At 41.6% G+C, this 16,385-nt stretch overlaps 1 protein-coding gene across 3 annotated transcripts in view; it reads left to right on the forward strand.

The window, feature by feature from the left end:
• COL4A3 (collagen type IV alpha 3 chain) overlaps window positions 1-16,385 on the forward strand; it is a 123,863-nt gene that overhangs the window by 56,060 nt on the left and 51,418 nt on the right. For all 3 annotated transcript variants that reach the window (XR_004969527.1, XM_036320436.1, XM_036320435.1), the window contains exons 2-13: window positions 2,332-2,388; window positions 4,114-4,203; window positions 7,126-7,170; window positions 7,730-7,774; window positions 10,681-10,743; window positions 11,436-11,489; window positions 12,300-12,326; window positions 13,449-13,526; window positions 14,172-14,234; window positions 14,360-14,395; window positions 15,416-15,457; window positions 15,683-15,760. Coding sequence is in view for 2 of the 3 variants with exons in the window: in XM_036320436.1 (XP_036176329.1) it covers window positions 2,332-2,388; window positions 4,114-4,203; window positions 7,126-7,170; window positions 7,730-7,774; window positions 10,681-10,743; window positions 11,436-11,489; window positions 12,300-12,326; window positions 13,449-13,526; window positions 14,172-14,234; window positions 14,360-14,395; window positions 15,416-15,457; window positions 15,683-15,760 (678 nt within the window). In the remaining variant the exon portion in view is untranslated. The remainder of the gene's footprint in view (window positions 1-2,331; window positions 2,389-4,113; window positions 4,204-7,125; window positions 7,171-7,729; window positions 7,775-10,680; window positions 10,744-11,435; window positions 11,490-12,299; window positions 12,327-13,448; window positions 13,527-14,171; window positions 14,235-14,359; window positions 14,396-15,415; window positions 15,458-15,682; window positions 15,761-16,385) is intronic.

Here is a 16,385-nt window from a genome sequence, read left to right on the forward strand (position 1 = left end):
CACGGCACCAGAGTTAAGTTAGGGTTTTTCAAAATGCTGACAAGCTGAGCTCAAAAGGTTCGCCATCATTGCTCTAGCTAGTAGGTAGCTGGAAACCTGGGGATAGCTCCTTTGTAGACCTGACCTACATGAGCACACACACAATTTATTTGCTTAATAAAATATTGGTTTGAGACCCCAATGGTACATGATGCTTTTAAATGAAAAACCTGTGATTTCTGGAATTTCAAAACTTCTTAAAATTCTCCACTATCAATGTTTATTTTGCATTCAAAGTAAGGTTATTGTCATAAAAAATGAATGTGACTGTTAAAAGAATGAGTTTCACAAGTTTAACTGTTAAATATGCAAAAGTGCTAAAACATCACCATAACCTTGGTCACTTCCTGATGTGTTAATGGTTAGCACGTAAGAACATTATTATGAGCTTTCAGTTCAAGACAAATGATTTCTTCATGGTGGAATATGGAAACTAAAAGGTATTTTATTGTTTGAAGAGGAAAAATAATAAAAATATTGCTTAAGAAATATCTATTAGTTATGCCTTCTAAGTAATGGCATTTGGCCAGACTGTTTTTTAATGGATTTAGCAATTAAATAGTAATTAATGGGTTTTAGTTCATTAATATATTCATAGCATTTCACAAATGGGCCCAAAAAAGTGAATTAAAATTAATGAAAATAAAAATATGGTCACTGTGCCCTGGCTGGTTAGAGTGTTATTACTTACTCTGAAAGTCATGGTTAGAGTGTTGTTACTTACTGTGAAAATCACGGGTCTCAATTCCTGGTCAGGGGGCATACCAGGATTCAGGTTCGATCCCCTGTTAGGGATTGTGCGGGAGGCAACTGACTAAAGTTTCTCACATCAATGTCTCTTTCTCTTTCTCCCTCTCTGTTCCTCTCTCTCTAAAATCAGTAAAAAATATATATCCAGGTGAGGACTATATATATATATATATATATATATATATATATATATATATATATATATATAATCTGCTGTATCTTTTAGCTAAGCAATCTATGAACCAGGTGGTCACTGTTTGATTCCTGGTCGGGGCACATGCCCAAATTGTGGGCTCGATCCCCAGTGTGGGGTGTGCAGGAGGCAGTTGATCAATGACTCTCTCTCCTCATTGATGTTTCTATCTCTATATCCCTTTCCCTTTCTCTCTGTTAAAAAAAAAAATACCAACTATCCAAACCTTGGGGAAAATACAGACTTTTCTTTCCAATTAGTTGCTTTCTATTCATATAGATTATGATGTACTAGTATGAAAATGTGGTGAGGATACATGATGAATGTCTGAAATTGCGATGTACTCCCTCTTTTGAATGACAGCATAGTCTACTGCCCTATATTCAGGAAATATGTTCAATTAAAGACTTTTGTTTGCATATTTTTATTTTGATTGCACAACTTTGGGACTTTGGGACTACCTGAGTCAATTTTTTAAAAATTTTCTTCCCAGTCAGCACATCTCCTACCCTTGCCCAGCCTCTGCTGTCAGTTAATTTTTTTTGAGGGGGTGGGGACAGTGTAAGGGAAGAGAACACATTTTAAGTTAATATTAACCCAAAGAAGAAAGATAAATATGTAACCATAGAATGTGTAGCAAAATAAATTTTAAATCCACTAGATGAAATTATTTCTCTTATATTCCCCTGCTGGCCTTCATCAGAATTGGCATGTGCATACGTGTGAAAGCTGGGGTCGTGTGTCAAAGTGACTAGTTAGGGAGGTAAGAGCTGCCAAACTCACAGTTCAGTTTTTGTTTTTTAATAAGAACCCTTTGATATTAGCATTAGTGAATTAGTTTGTTTTTCTCTTTAAAGATACATCATGGGTATTGATCATCTTTTCTCTGTCTTGAGTTATTTCAAGAAAATAAAACCTTAGACTCAACCTCAGAAGATGCCACCAGTTAATATACCCAAATACATACATGTACATTATGCTGAACTTACAACACTTGCCAATATCAGACCACGTTCTACCTACAACAATGGCAATCTCATATGGTTCAACTGTATATTGTTAAAAAAATAAAATAAAATAAAGGACAGTTGGCTTTTTTCCATGAATAAATTTCGTAAAATTCTTAAATACCATGAGAATGATGTATATTCACCTGACAGTTCTTCCATATGCAACAGCTTCACCCTTATCTACTCTATTTCTATTGATACATTGCCACAGCATCTCATCACTTCTAACGATCAGTGTTCAACGCTCTAAGAATAGAAAACTATGTTTGCTTTTACCCAGTCAGTTGGGAATTACTAAGCTGTTTTCACCCAAAACCCTTTCTCTTTCCCTCTTCCTAGGGCTGTGTCTGCACCGACAAAGGCCAGTGCTTCTGCAGTGGGACCAAAGGGGAGAAGGTAAACGTAAAACCTTAATTTGGCTTCTTTTCTCTTTGGAGCTCATCCTGGAGCTCACACTCTTCTTTCATTAAGGGCAGGAAGATCAGCAGTGTGTTCTTCCATTCCCCAAATCCAATGTTAAAGTAATTGTATGTAAAAGTTAACCTGAAAAAAAAAAGGGGGGGGGGGGCTTAGAGGAGCTTCAGATAACTTGTGTAAATACAGGCAGTGATTTTTAACTCTCTTGGCCTGTCAAGGAGAAATGGCAAGTTAGCGAAAAGGAAAGTTGATGTATACCCTATTTACAATTTTGCTAACCACGAGAGAACAACTGGAAATAACTTAATTCACTCACTTAGACACAAACTAAACATTGAAGCGCTCAAATTTTAAGTCCTTCGGCGTTGATGCAGGCCCGCCCCCTGGTGGAAGGATCCTGTAGCAGCGCTCTGCTTGAGGCAAACATTTAGCAGAGGGAAGTGGCTCCATTGCAGAATTCAAGGGGGCTGGGGGAGGAGGGAATGCGATGAAATCTCATTAATTCGCTCCATTAACTTGCAATCTGTGATAATTAAGACAGAGGCAGAACTAAAGTTGTGTCTTTGTTCACAAAACCCTTTCCTCAGATACACTAATGATTTACTTAACAATATTGAAAGGTGACTGCTTAAATATTTTGAAAAGAATATATTTTAAGCTCTCTAGATAAAATAATTTACATATAATTTATATGATCACTATAATAGCTATTATTATATTTATTTTAAATTGTTTTAAAATTCATGTGTAGTTGATTTAGGATTTTCCCCCAGAAGCTATTATACTCAGATTCATGATGGAAACTATGATTCATTCTCACATTCTAGAAGCAGTATTGAATCCCTACTGTGTTCAAGATGCTATTCTAGGATGTGTGAAGGAACTTGAGTATTGAGAGGAGTCTAGCAAATTCTTTTATTTCTCTTTTTATTGGGTGTATGCTCTCTCTCTATCTCTGTCTCTCACTCTCTCTTTAAAAATATAATTTGCCAATTGTGTAACTAAATTGACCGAATTAACTGGTGGCCTTCACTGTTAAAGAGTAAGTCCAGGATCCATGGGAAGATTCTTTGTTGGCAGAGAACCATGTAACACATTGGGCCTAGATCACTTACACTCACTCATTACTAGGGGCTTTCCCATATCATCTGACTCTTTCTAAAAAATAAAACTATTTAGCTCACACAGATACTTATGCCACCCTTGACATATCTCTTGCACAAATATCATATTGAATTACAAATTCCTCTGTAATCAAGAAAGAACTAAGACCCACTGCCTGAATGTTGTTCTTTGCAAGCTACAGAGCAGTTATGTACACTCCCAACAGCATTCCTGCGCCTTGTCCTCACTCTCTCCATCTCTCAACAAACACACTACTGACCTCAATCTTTCTAACTGGGTTTCCCCTTCATTCTGGATTTTACTTTTCTTTCTCTCCCTGTTCAGTTAACTCTGCCATTTGGGCTAAAGTTCTTACAAATCAAGGGCCAGCACTTCCAAGCCTATAGACAATGCTAATAGGCGGCAGCTTTTCAGTTACTGATCCACTCACTGCTGAGGGCTGATTTTTGTTTACATCTAAGGGGGGAAATATGCAAAAACGTTATCAAGTCATAAAGGGGGAAAACAATGGTTAAGGCTGCGTATGTTGTTGAAGAGTTTCTGTTCTGTGTGTTTCTCCTCTTGTTTTCATTTTAATAGGGAGAGAAAGGTCTTCCCGGACCCCCTGGTTCTCCTGGCCTGAAGGGATTCCCAGGTCCTGAAGGCTCACCTGGACCACAGGGACCCAAGGTACATCAGCCTGCAAGGTTGAGGAATACTCAGCCCACCCACCTTTTTTATGCCTACCCTCTGGGCTCCTGAGAACATGGAGAGAATTCCACATCTTAGCTGATGGCAAATTCCTGCTTACCCTCACAACTGCATCCTCACCCAAGACCATCGCAAATGATCATTATTATCTTCAAATCCCCTACTCAACTTCCTCCTCCCAATCTACACAGCTTCTGCGTCTGCATCAGCTCCTACTTTCTTCTCTTCTACATGGAAAGATGAGTTCTTTTCACCTTCCATTCAGGACCAACAACCCCCTCCCCCCCCCACACACACACACACTGTACCCTGCTCACTGGAATTATAAGTATAACCTTATTCCAAGAGATATCTCCTTTGTCTTGGGATATTCTAACATTCCTTTTGATGTTGGCCTTTCTCTTTCAGTCCTTAAACATACCAATATTTCCCCATATTAATATAAACATTCTCTAGACCTTACAGGTACAGGGACCAAAGGATTGCCATCCTTTCCCTGTCTTTCCTTTCTGTCAAACTTCTTTAAAAAATAGCTAACCAGGCTGGCTATAGTTCATCTCCATTCACTCCTCAGCAGGTGATAATTGCCTTGGGCCCCCTCTCTCCTGACAACACTCTTGCAGAGATCACCCATGACTCCAAGTGACCAGTGCCAATGGATACTTCTGTGTCTTTGTCTGATCTGGACCCCTCTGCTTTGTCTCAGAGATCACGGAGTGGATTGCTCTCTTCTCCTTGAAACTCAGTCTTTGTTTCTGACTCTCTTCTTGCTTCCCGCCCTTCCTGTCTTTCTTGGGTTCCTTTTTCTCAACTCTTCCCTTAAACATCAGGGACCCTACGTTCTGACCAGAGCCTACTGCCTTTCACACTGGTCACACATTTTTATCCTAAAGTCTGTGATAAAACAAAGGGCTTTTGCTTAAATCAGTGCCCTAGAGGATTTTCTAAAGAACTCATAACTACTAGATTGCTCATGGCTCTTTCCTGCCGTGGACATTAGTCAGACATAAGCCTAGGCTCTCACACACTCCCATGGTCACAACCCTGACTGCTGGTCTCCAGCAAACTATGAACTAACCAGTAAGTTATGGAAGACAATCACAATTGATCTCCACACAGTTTTTTTAAATTCCATAAATATTGTTATAGGATATTGACATGGTCATCAAAGGCAATATTTACTGAAAATTTACTCTGTGTCAGCACTAGACCGTGTATTCCTGACTACACCTCATTTACATTTCACAGTGGTTCCAGAAATCATGATGGAGATTCATAATCTAGTTCTCATTACTGTCTCCATTTTATGGATGAGGAAGCCGACACTCAGAGCACTTAAGTTATTTGTCCTGGTTACACAGCCAACAGGTGGCTGCTTTTATACAATGCCAGCATCAACCTCCGGAGCCAAAGAAGCTAAACCCACATCTGTAGTTTCCAAGTAGAAATGCAAAGATGGCTTGTTCTCCAAAAACTCTACCATTTCCTGTCTATCCCTTTATGCGTAGTTTCTTCATTTCTCCTTCTTGTGATCCTAATTTTGGAAAAGTCATTTGGATTCTGGACATTCTATGCCTGAATTTGGATACATTCTGTGGCCTCCCTCCCAGGTGTGACCTCATATTTTCCTCCATTTTGCTGGTAGAATGAATTGGCCACTTCAACCCTATACATCAGATCAGCTAAATTCTAACTCCTTCCTTTTCGTTTTGTTCTCTGTATTCTGCTTGTTTCTCTCAGCATTTCTTTAATGATGCTAACAATACATTAAAATGAATGTTCTGAACATATGGTGCTCAGAGTTCAATGATGTGCAAGGATTCCGTAAAGCTAATTCAGAAAAACCATGTGCCACGTTGACATGGAGTTCATATTTTAAAGCACAGCTTGTGGATGTGATGTGGCCGCACAAGATAATTTGATCCAAGGCAGACAAAGATATCAAAACCTGACCAAAAGATTTTTCAAACATATAAACTTCCTACCTTACTTTTAAATATTGTTTTACATGAGAATATTTACAACGGGGAAGTGAAACCTGCAAGTCCCTCCTCTGCCTTCTGCAAACACAGATAGCATCCTGCAGAGAAGGGGGCATGGTCATGTAGCCAGGAATTTCACCTCAACCAGGAAAGGCTGACTGTGGCCTTGACCATCCAATCTCAGAAGACTCTGTAACCCCTTTCCCGAAATAAAAAAAAAATACTGAAACTCTCAGGAATGATGAAAACAGCTTTTGGACAATGGAACTTTCCTACCCAGTGGTCTAGTTAAAATAGTACCCATTTAAGGTTATTATTTTCTAAGAAACCAGGGCCTCAAAACTGTGCTCAGTATGCGCCCAAAGCAAGCTTATCTCTGATTCAGGCAGTCCTTGCCTGGCTGAGTATTTATCTGTGCATGGCAGGTACATTTTGTTAATGAAGTATTTCTCACGCACAGAAATATTGGCTGCCGTGCTCAGCCACCTTTGCAACTGTCGCTCATTCTTATCAGACCCCAGCAACTGGCAGCTCCAGGGCGGGTGTACAGCAGAACTTGTCAGACACTGATGTGAACAGGAATCGTCACTGCACCTTGCTGAGATGCAGAACCTGAATCAATAGGTCTGGGAGGTGGGGGCCCTGAGATTCTGCTTTTCTAACAAGCTCCCAGATGATGCCAATGTTAGACCCTTACTTTCAGTAGCCAGGGTTTGAATGAAACTTTCTCTGTCTGTCCTTACTGGTAAATATTTTAGCTCCAATGAAACAAGCAAGTAAGTGAACCATGTTAACGATGAAATAATCACAAGAGCAAAACTCTTTGAGATGTCAGTAAAACTTGGACCTTTCATTTATGGGGTTTGGGGTTGCCCAATAATTGTCTTGGTGTTTACTTTTGTTTTCCACTTGGATCTAGGGCGCTCCAGGATGTCCAGGACTCACTGGTCCCAAAGGTGCAAGGGTTAGTAGTCCAACCTGATTGCTTAATGAATTCTTTTTTTTTTTTTAAAGTATTGCAGTGTAGAAGTTATACAAATACCATGAAGGAGTACATTGTTTATGGTGCACTTCTATAGATGAAGTTCAAGAACAGGTAAAATTATAATGGTACAAGTCACAAGATAGTGGTGACTATGTGGGGTTGATGCTAACTGATGGAAAAGGCATGAGAGAACCATCTGGAGTGATGTCTGTGTCTGGACTGGGCGTTGATAACACCAAGGTGTACACACGCACGTATTGCTGTTCATGGAAGATTGGAGCACTGGACTCTAATCAATTTACACCTTTAAAGTCTACCCCCAAAAGCCTAAAACAATTGTAATCATCTCTTTTTAAAATTGATATAAATGTAAGATTTACAAAAGTTTGGCAAACCTTTTTTTGTGTTTTAAGTAGTTTTTAGCCATTCCAAATTATAGTTGCAGGAGGGGGCTATTGGAATGGTAAATGATTTTCTGTTTATAAGTTGAACTTTTCAAGTGTTTTTCTTGCCACCCTTCCCTTTTCTATGCCTTCAGGGAATATCTGGATTACCAGGATTTTCAGGTCCTCCTGGACTTCCAGTAAGTAATGGGGAAAATGTGTAACTGAAAAAATAAAAAGTAAGCTCATTTTAATAAAGATGTTAAATCAATAGCACAAGGAAATAGGTATCGATAAATTTGCTACATGATGAAAATGGCACAATAGGATAGCATAATATGTTAGTGTGGATTGGTAGATCATACAAATCAAATTGTATTTCCTGAAAAACTAGAATAGACTAGAATAGAAGAATTGAATAGAAGAATAAAACAAAAATTAGACTAGAATAGAAAAATAGAATAGAAAAAATAGAATAGAACAACTGCTTAATAACATCCTATCTAATAATAGACAAACATGGTAATTGACTGTACCTTCGCTATGCCTCCCATTGGCTAATCAGCATTATATGCAAATTAGCCACCAACAAAGATGGCGGCTAATTTGCATACTGCAGGCAGGGTGGGACAGCACCATCCCATCTGCCTCGCCACCATCTGGGCCTGCTATCTGCGACCCAGGGTGGCAGGCTTCCGTGTGTGACCCAACCCAGGGCGGCTGGGTGGTGCAGCAGCGATCGGCCAGCCCACCTGGCCTCCATCCAGACATCCCGTGTGCGACCCGATCCGGGGCAGTCGGGCAGGGCGGCAGCGATCCGCCATCCCGCCCGGGCATCCTGTGTGCAACCCAACCTGGGGCGGCGCTCCAACCCCCAGATCAGCCCTGCCGTGTGTGCGACCCGGGGCAGCGGGGCAGGCACTGAGGGATCGGGCCTGCCATCTGCCACCCAGAGAGCGGGCCTAAGCCAGCAAGTGGTTATCTCCCAAGGGGTCCCAGACTGTGAGAGGGCACAAGTGGGAGTGAGGGCCACCCCCCTCATCCCCCTCCCCTGCCAGTGCACAAATTTTTGTGCACCAGGCCTCTAGTATAATTATAAAATAGTTACCTCTGAGCACATTTCCCTCTTCTTTTTCCTTTCCTTTCCCCCAGCTTAGAACAGCATGTTAAGGGATTTTATGTTATATAGAAAGGCCTTTTGTTTTATTTACAATATCTGTACCTCACTTGATAATTCTTTGTTTTAATTAGCCTATTTTATTTCCCATTTTTGTTTAAATTATTTTCTAAAATGACTACATTTACTGCTTAAATATTTAAATAATCATTTATCCGTTCTAATAAAAGAGAAACATGGTAATTAGCTGTACCTCTTCTACCCTTCCCATTGGCTAATCAGGGCAATATGCAAAGTAACCGCCAGCCAAGATGGCGGCCAGCAGCCAGACAGCTTGAAGCGAACATGAGGCTTGCTTGCTTCAGTGACGGAAGACTCCAACGTTCCCCGCCTGCCGCTGCCGGCCTCTGAGCTTGCAGTTTGAAACATTGTTACAAATATAGAAGCTAAACAAAACCCCAGAAACCTGCTTTCAGCCAGCTGGGATCTCAGAGCTGGAGTTGAAACAGTGTTTCGATTATAGAACCCAAACAAACCGGATACCTGCTTTCAGCAGCCAAGGCCTAAGAGCTGGAGCCAAGCCTCAGAGCTAAAGCTGGCCCAGAATAAAAAAGAAAAAAGAAAAAAAGGAGCGGTTGGGAGCTTCAGTCACCCACAGCCTGAAAACAGCCCTCAGCCCCTCACCCAGACTGGCCAGGCACCCCAGTGGGGACCCCCACCCTGAAGGGGGTGTGACCAGCTGTAAACAGCCATCATCCCCTCATCCAGGCTGGCCAGGCACCCCAGTGGGTACCCCCACCCTGATCCAGGACACCCTTCAATGCAAACCAGCCAGCCCCCACCCGTGCACCAGGCCTCTATCATATATAGTAAAACGGTAATATGCCTCCCAGCACCGGGATCAGCGGAGCCGCGAGGCCTCCTGGCACCAGGATCAGCGTGACAGGGGGCAGCGCCCAAACCCCCTGATCGCCCTGCAGCTCTGTGTGTGACAAGGGGCAGGGCCACAACCTCCCTATCTGCCCTGCTCTGTTCATGATAGGGGAAGGCGCCCCAACCCCCTGATCAGCCCTGCTCTGTGCCTGATAGGGGGGAGCTCCCCAACCCCCTGATCGCCCTGCGGCTCTGTGTGTGACAGGGTGCGGCTCCCCAACCCCCTCACCCCCCACGGGCCCTGCTCTGTGTGTGACAGGGTAGAGCCATAACCTCCCCATCGGCCCTACCCTGAGTGTGACAGGGTGTGGTGCCCCAACCCCCTGATCCGCCCTGCTCTGTGTGTGAAGGGGTGGTGCCCCAACTCCCCTATCGGCCCTACTCTTTGAGTGACGGGGGGAGCTCTTCAACCCCCTGATTGCCCCTGCTCTGTGCATGACAGGGGGGAGCTCCCCAACCCCCTGATCGACCCTGCTCTGTGCGTGACATGGTACGGAGCCCCAACCCCCCTGATTGGCCCTGCTCTGTGAGTGACAGGGGGCAGTGCCCCAACCTCCTGATTGGCCCTGCTCTGTGCATGACAGGGGGTGGTGCTGCAACCTCCCCATCGACCCTGCCTTGAGTGTGACAGGGGGCGGTGCCCCAACCCCCCAATCGGCCCTACCCTGAGCGTGACTAGGGGTGGCATCACAACCTCCCGATCCGCCCTGCTCTGTGCATGACAGGGGGGCGGTGCCCCAACTCCCCAATCAGCCCTGCTCTGAACCAGACCAGGGGCTGCACCTAGGGATTGGGCCTGCCCTCTGCCACCCAGGAGCAGGCCTAAGCCAGCAGGTCGTTATCTCCCGAGGGGTCCCAGACTGTGAGAGGGCACAGGCCGGGCTGAGGGACCCGCCCTTTCCCCCCCAAGTGCACAAATTTTTGTGCACCGGGCCTCTAGTATTTAAATAACTATCTAAATTAGCCCCTCATTTCCCTCACGTTGGCTTCCTCGCTGTTTCCACCTGGTCCCACGGCCTGGTTGCTTCTCCTTTTTGAAACTTACTCTGTTTTCAGGGCAGCCCCGGCTATCCTGGACCTTACGGTCCTGCTGGTTTACCAGGATGCAATGGTTCTAAGGTATGTACTTCTTACACAGGACTTGATCAGTCAATGTTTTGCTGAATGACTTAATCAAGCTGAAGTAGCAATGAGATGGGCTAGACTTTCCTGGAAACATTCTTTTAACCAGAACCAATGGTACTTGTCTTCAGGGCAAGTACCTGATTTTTGAACCAGGAACCTACCTATTTCCTTTTTTCCTATGCCTTTGTTTTTGATTGTCTTTTTTTAAAAATATATTTTATTGATTTTTTTACAGAGAGGAAGGGAGAGGGATAGAGTTAGAAACATCGATGAGAGAGAAACATTGATTAGCTGCCTCCTGCACACCTCCTACTGAAGATGTGCCTGCAACCAAGGTACATGCCCTTGACCGAAATGGATCCTCAGCCCGCAGGCTGACACTCTATCCACTGAGTGGTGGCCAGGAAAGAACTAATCACTGAGGTTTCAAGGAAACAGCAATTGAACAGTTCTTGACACAATTAAGCTTTCACCATTTATGCACAATTTGAGAAACAGTAGATTTTAATCCTGTATTTAATTAAAATAATGATTTTCTGGCCTTCAGACTCATGACCCAGTATCCATACGGCACTTTGGTTACTTTGTCTAGCTTTACCACTGCAGGGTTGGAAGAGAGAAACAGGGAAAATATCTCAATAGGCTGTTTTAGAACAAGTAAGAAGAATGTATGGTCTTTCTTCCAGGGTGAACAAGGTTTCCCAGGATTTCCAGGGACACCAGGCTACCCAGGGGTCCCGGTAAGTTTTCATTTCTCTCATCAGAAACATAAAGTGAAATGTAAGTGGTTTAGTCCAGAATGGCCGTGTATTGAAATCCATCATGGAGATGTCTGGTGCAGCCAATAGTAAACACTAAACTGATAGTTGGGGAATGAATGAACAAATGATTTATGAGTTCAGGTTTACACGTTGAGACTTTTTTGTGATTTAAAGGAATACAGTGGAGCTGAGTAGTAGGCAGAGGAGAGACTGGGAGGGGGTGACTCAAACAGTGAGAGTGTGGGGTAGGAGGGTGGCTTAGAACCAGGACTTAAAGAGCTCCAGCATGTGACCTCTAGGTCATGGAGAATAAACCTGTGAAGGAAGCATGACCCTGGTGGTAGAAGGAGACCAGGAAGCATGTATGATGGAAGAGCAGGAAAGACGTGTTTCAGTAGAGGACAGTGACAGACAGACAGCTGCCTAATGCTGCTGAGAAGTCCAGTAAGAGAGAAACTGACATTTTATCATCGACTTTAGCAATGTCCAAGTCATGGCAGAACTTAGCAAGGGAGACGTCCATCTTGGAGAGAGGTAGGTGGCAGCTGTGGGACTGAAGAATGAGTCAGAGATGAAAGAACAGGAGGTATGCAGATGACATGAAGAGAAGGGCAATACTGCGGGGGAGAGGAAGATTTATGGTAGACTTTGTCCAAATGGGAGTGACTTGAGCATGTTGTAAAGGCAGCAGGAAGTACACAGTAGAGGGAGAAGGTAGAACAGAGGGAAAAGTGGGATGTTGTTTACTTCATATGTGTCTAGTGGTAAATATGCCACTTTCTTTCCTAGGGTGCCATTGGCTTAAAAGGAGAAAAGGTAAGACATCTGTGGTATGTTATTATTGAACATCTCTAACTGTACATATGAAAGGGACTTCTATTAAATAATGAGATATAAAAATTAAAAATGAGATTGCATCATTAATCCAGAATCCATAATACTTGAGATATCATATTTATTTCTATTGAACAACTTCTCTCTCGTCATAAGTATACAAGTTTCATATCATCCTTTAAGGAAATAGAGTCTGGGAGAAAAGAGCTGGCCTTGAGGCCAGGACCCACATTCCACATCCAGAATTGCCACCAATTCTGGTATCTTGGGAAACCCGTTATCATCCTTGTGTCTTCTTTCCTTCCTTGCACAGTAAATTTTTAATTTTAGAAACTATGAAAATGCTGTGAATTCTTCAAAATGAGATAACTAAGCCATTTCTCTAAGTATATATCCTGGTATCAATGAAAGAACAATCAAACCTATAGAAAAGGTTTGTGAGAGTTTGAGCCAAATTTTTGAGAACATGCCCAGAGCAAGCTCTCAAAGGATTGAAAAAATGCCGCAGAGAAAGCAGTTTTGCAGTTTCTTTTATGAATTTGGAATAAAGAGAGGAGACATAAGGAAGGTACATGAAACCCATTGGTGGTAGATTAAGGGAGTGGAAAAGCAAAACAAGGGAATCCCTAAAATTAGACACAAAGCAAAATAGAGAAACTTCTTTCACATGGGTGGGTACAGGAGAGTTAACATCTACAGCACATGGAGATGGTATTGGGCAACAGGATGACAATGAGGGGCTTATGATCTCACACTCTAGTGTCAGCAGTTGTGCCTTCAGGGGTCTAGAAAAGAAAATGACTGACATTTCAAAGGTATATCATCTTCGATGCATAAGAATAGGGACAGGGCTCACTTAAGGTAAAAGCTGACCTTTCCTAAGGAAGCTATAGGCCTGGGAGGTGACCTGCCCAGTTCAGAATTTGTGAACAGACCATCCTGTGTGGTTACTTTGGTCACTGAGCCTATCAGGTTGTTACATAGCCCCTTTTTCATTCACACTGGAAAGCATTTTTATCCTTGAAGTGGCATGACCCTGAATAAGCATGTAAAGGGGTTTTAAAGATATAACATTGATTATGTTCAATGAACTTCATTTTCAAGGGTGCTCCTGCTGAAGGAGAAGATGTAGAATATGATGGAAAAGGGGATCCCGGGCTGCCAGGAGCTCCAGGATTCCAGGTACAAGCACTTCAGAGAGCAGTCCTACCATCCTCGGTGCCCCCTCTCTGTTTTCTGTGTGTGTGTGTGTGTGTGTGTGTGTGTGTGTGTGTGTGTGTCCTCTCTCTCTCTCTCTCTCTCTCTCTCTCTCTCTCTCTCTCTCTGTCTCTCTCTCCTCTTTCTTTTCCCCTATATTTCTTTCTCACTCTCCTAAGAACATTTTTAATATACAATTTCTTCTACTTACATATGCACCTTATTTCATTCTAAAACATTCACCTTATAAGACACTACATGAAGCTGATGTAAAAAGATGATTTGTACATGTCTTTTCATCTTTTTTTAAGTCTCAGTGACCCAAGATTTCCTACATCTAAGGTGGAATCTCCAAGGAAAAGTTAGGTTCCACTTATTCCGTATTTGTTAAAACCCAAGGCTAGACTTGTATCGCACACTGAACACAATTTAAAACTGTAATGTTAAGTAATAGCTCTATCATAAAATTTGCATGATAGTAGGTAACTGGTTTTTACTTAAACTGCAGCCATAAATGGAAGGTGTCATGCTCCTCAGGTCTTATTAAAATATTTTAATTCACTTAACTAATGGGCATTGTCTGTAGGTGAGTAGTACATTTACCCTTCTTATTTGTCTCTTATTTTGAAGGGTTTGCCGGGCCTCCCAGGTTTTCCTGGACCTGTGGGCCCACCTGGCCCTCCGGGATTCTTTGTAAGTATTAAGTTGTCATTGCTGTAGATGCTATAAAATAATTAAAGAGTTGTAGCTAAAACATTTAAACAGTTTTCTGGCTTGGTGCATTTCCCGCTGTAATTATAATTTGTGGATTTTTTTAGGGCTTGCCAGGAACCATGGGGTCTCCAGGACTTAAGGTAAATTACAATTCATAGGTCATATCAGCCATAACATCCTACCCAATGACAAAGCCAAACCTGGTCTGATTTCCACACATGGGTCAGTATAACTATTTTTTAAAAAAATAAAATCAATAAATAACAAATGTTGTTGAGGATGTGGACAGATGGAAACCCTTGTGTACTGTTGATGGGAATGAAGATTGGTGCAGGCATTATAGTATGGAGGTTCCTAACAAATTAAAAATAGAGCTACCATGTGATTCAGCAATTCTAGTTCTGGGCATTTATCTGAAAAAAATGAAATCACTAAATCAAAAAATATATGCACCCCATTGCAACATTATTTACAATAGCCAAGATATGGAAGCAACATAGGTGTCCATATATAGATGAGTGGATAAAGAAGAGCAGATAAATAGAATATTATTCATCGATAAAAAAGAATGAAATCTCTCCATTTGCAACAACATGGATGGACCAAGAGGGTTTATGCTTTGTGAAATAAGCCAGACAGAGAAAGACAAATACTGTATGATTTCACTTATATGCAGAATCTAAAAAACAAAACAAATGAACAAATAACAAAAAAACAGAAAAGACTCACAGATACAGAGAACAAACTGAGCATTGCTAGAGGGGTGGGATGAGGGTGAAAACAGTAAAGGGGAATGTAAGGTACAAACTTCTTGTTATAATATAATTAAGATATGGGAATATAATGTACAGAGTTAGTAATATCATAACAATTTTGTACGGTGACAGATGGTTCTAGATTTATTGTGGTGATTACCTCGTAAGGTATATAAATGTAGAGTCATTATGTGTATGCCTGAAACATATAATATTATATATCAACTATACTTTAATTTTTAAAAAAGAATACATTATTCCAAGATTAAATAAAATAACAATTGTAACCCTGTGGGGAAAAGTTAAAATATAAGTATTCAGTTACAAATATTAGAACTTCAAAGGGTTTAGAAAATGTATTCATATTCCTTTTGACAAAATAATTTGGTTTTGTATTTCTTACAGGGTCACATGGGTGATAATGTGATTGGACAAAAAGGAGAACGGGTAATTTAAATACTATGGTTTATTTGTGGGCAATATATTTGAAGTTCCATAGCAGTTAGCTATACATTTTATTCAGTAAGTCACATTGAAATGAATGCAATTGTTGTGTCTCAAACTTTCATTTGCTGTTTTCTTACAAGAGCACTAATGGGGAAAAGTATCTCTCTCAAACATAGTAAAGATAATGTCATTTCCTTTTTAATTCTTGAGTATATTTATCTTTAGGGTGTGAAAGGATTAATAGGACCTCCTGGACCACCAGGAACTGTTATTGTGACACAGACTGGCCCAGATAACATAACGGTAACTCTTCAATTTTATTATTAGGGTTGTGCCTTTCCATTTCTCTTACCTTTTTTTAAATAAGTTCTGTCACCTAATCCCAGCTCAGCCCAGTCCCCTCAACCTTACTGAGCCTCAAGATTTTATTCCTTCCCTATTTTATACTCATGAACCAGAAAATGTGAAATCTGAAGCAAGCAACTGCCAAGATTCTTGAAGGTAGAGCCCAGGGCCTTTTTTGCTCACCCTTTACTCTCAGTCTTTCTCATTGTCACTAACACAGAGTGGGTATTTAGTGAGTATTTTTGAATAAATTATTACAAATTGGGTGTGCAGCTCTGAGCCAATTGGATGGGAAGAACCTAAAGATATGGATGGTAGGGTGTCATAATTATAAGGGACATTTTATCCTGCCATCATAATCCCAAGGATAATTTGGGCCCCATTCCGTCTTGTATTTGGACATTATAACATTTGCTTTCAGAGTACAGAGCTGAATCAAATGCTCAGAAGTGCACCACAATATCATACACCAATTCTGACACTAGGTTGATCCTGGAATGTCTGGGAAGGGGGATGGAGAAGCAAGGAGGTAGCTAACAATTTTCTAGTGGATTAACTAAGAAATAAGCATAACACACTCTTA

The sequence above is a fragment of the Myotis myotis genome, unplaced genomic scaffold (genome assembly GCF_014108235.1).
Source record: "Myotis myotis isolate mMyoMyo1 unplaced genomic scaffold, mMyoMyo1.p scaffold_m19_p_8, whole genome shotgun sequence".
Lineage (NCBI taxonomy): Eukaryota > Metazoa > Chordata > Mammalia > Chiroptera > Vespertilionidae > Myotis > Myotis myotis.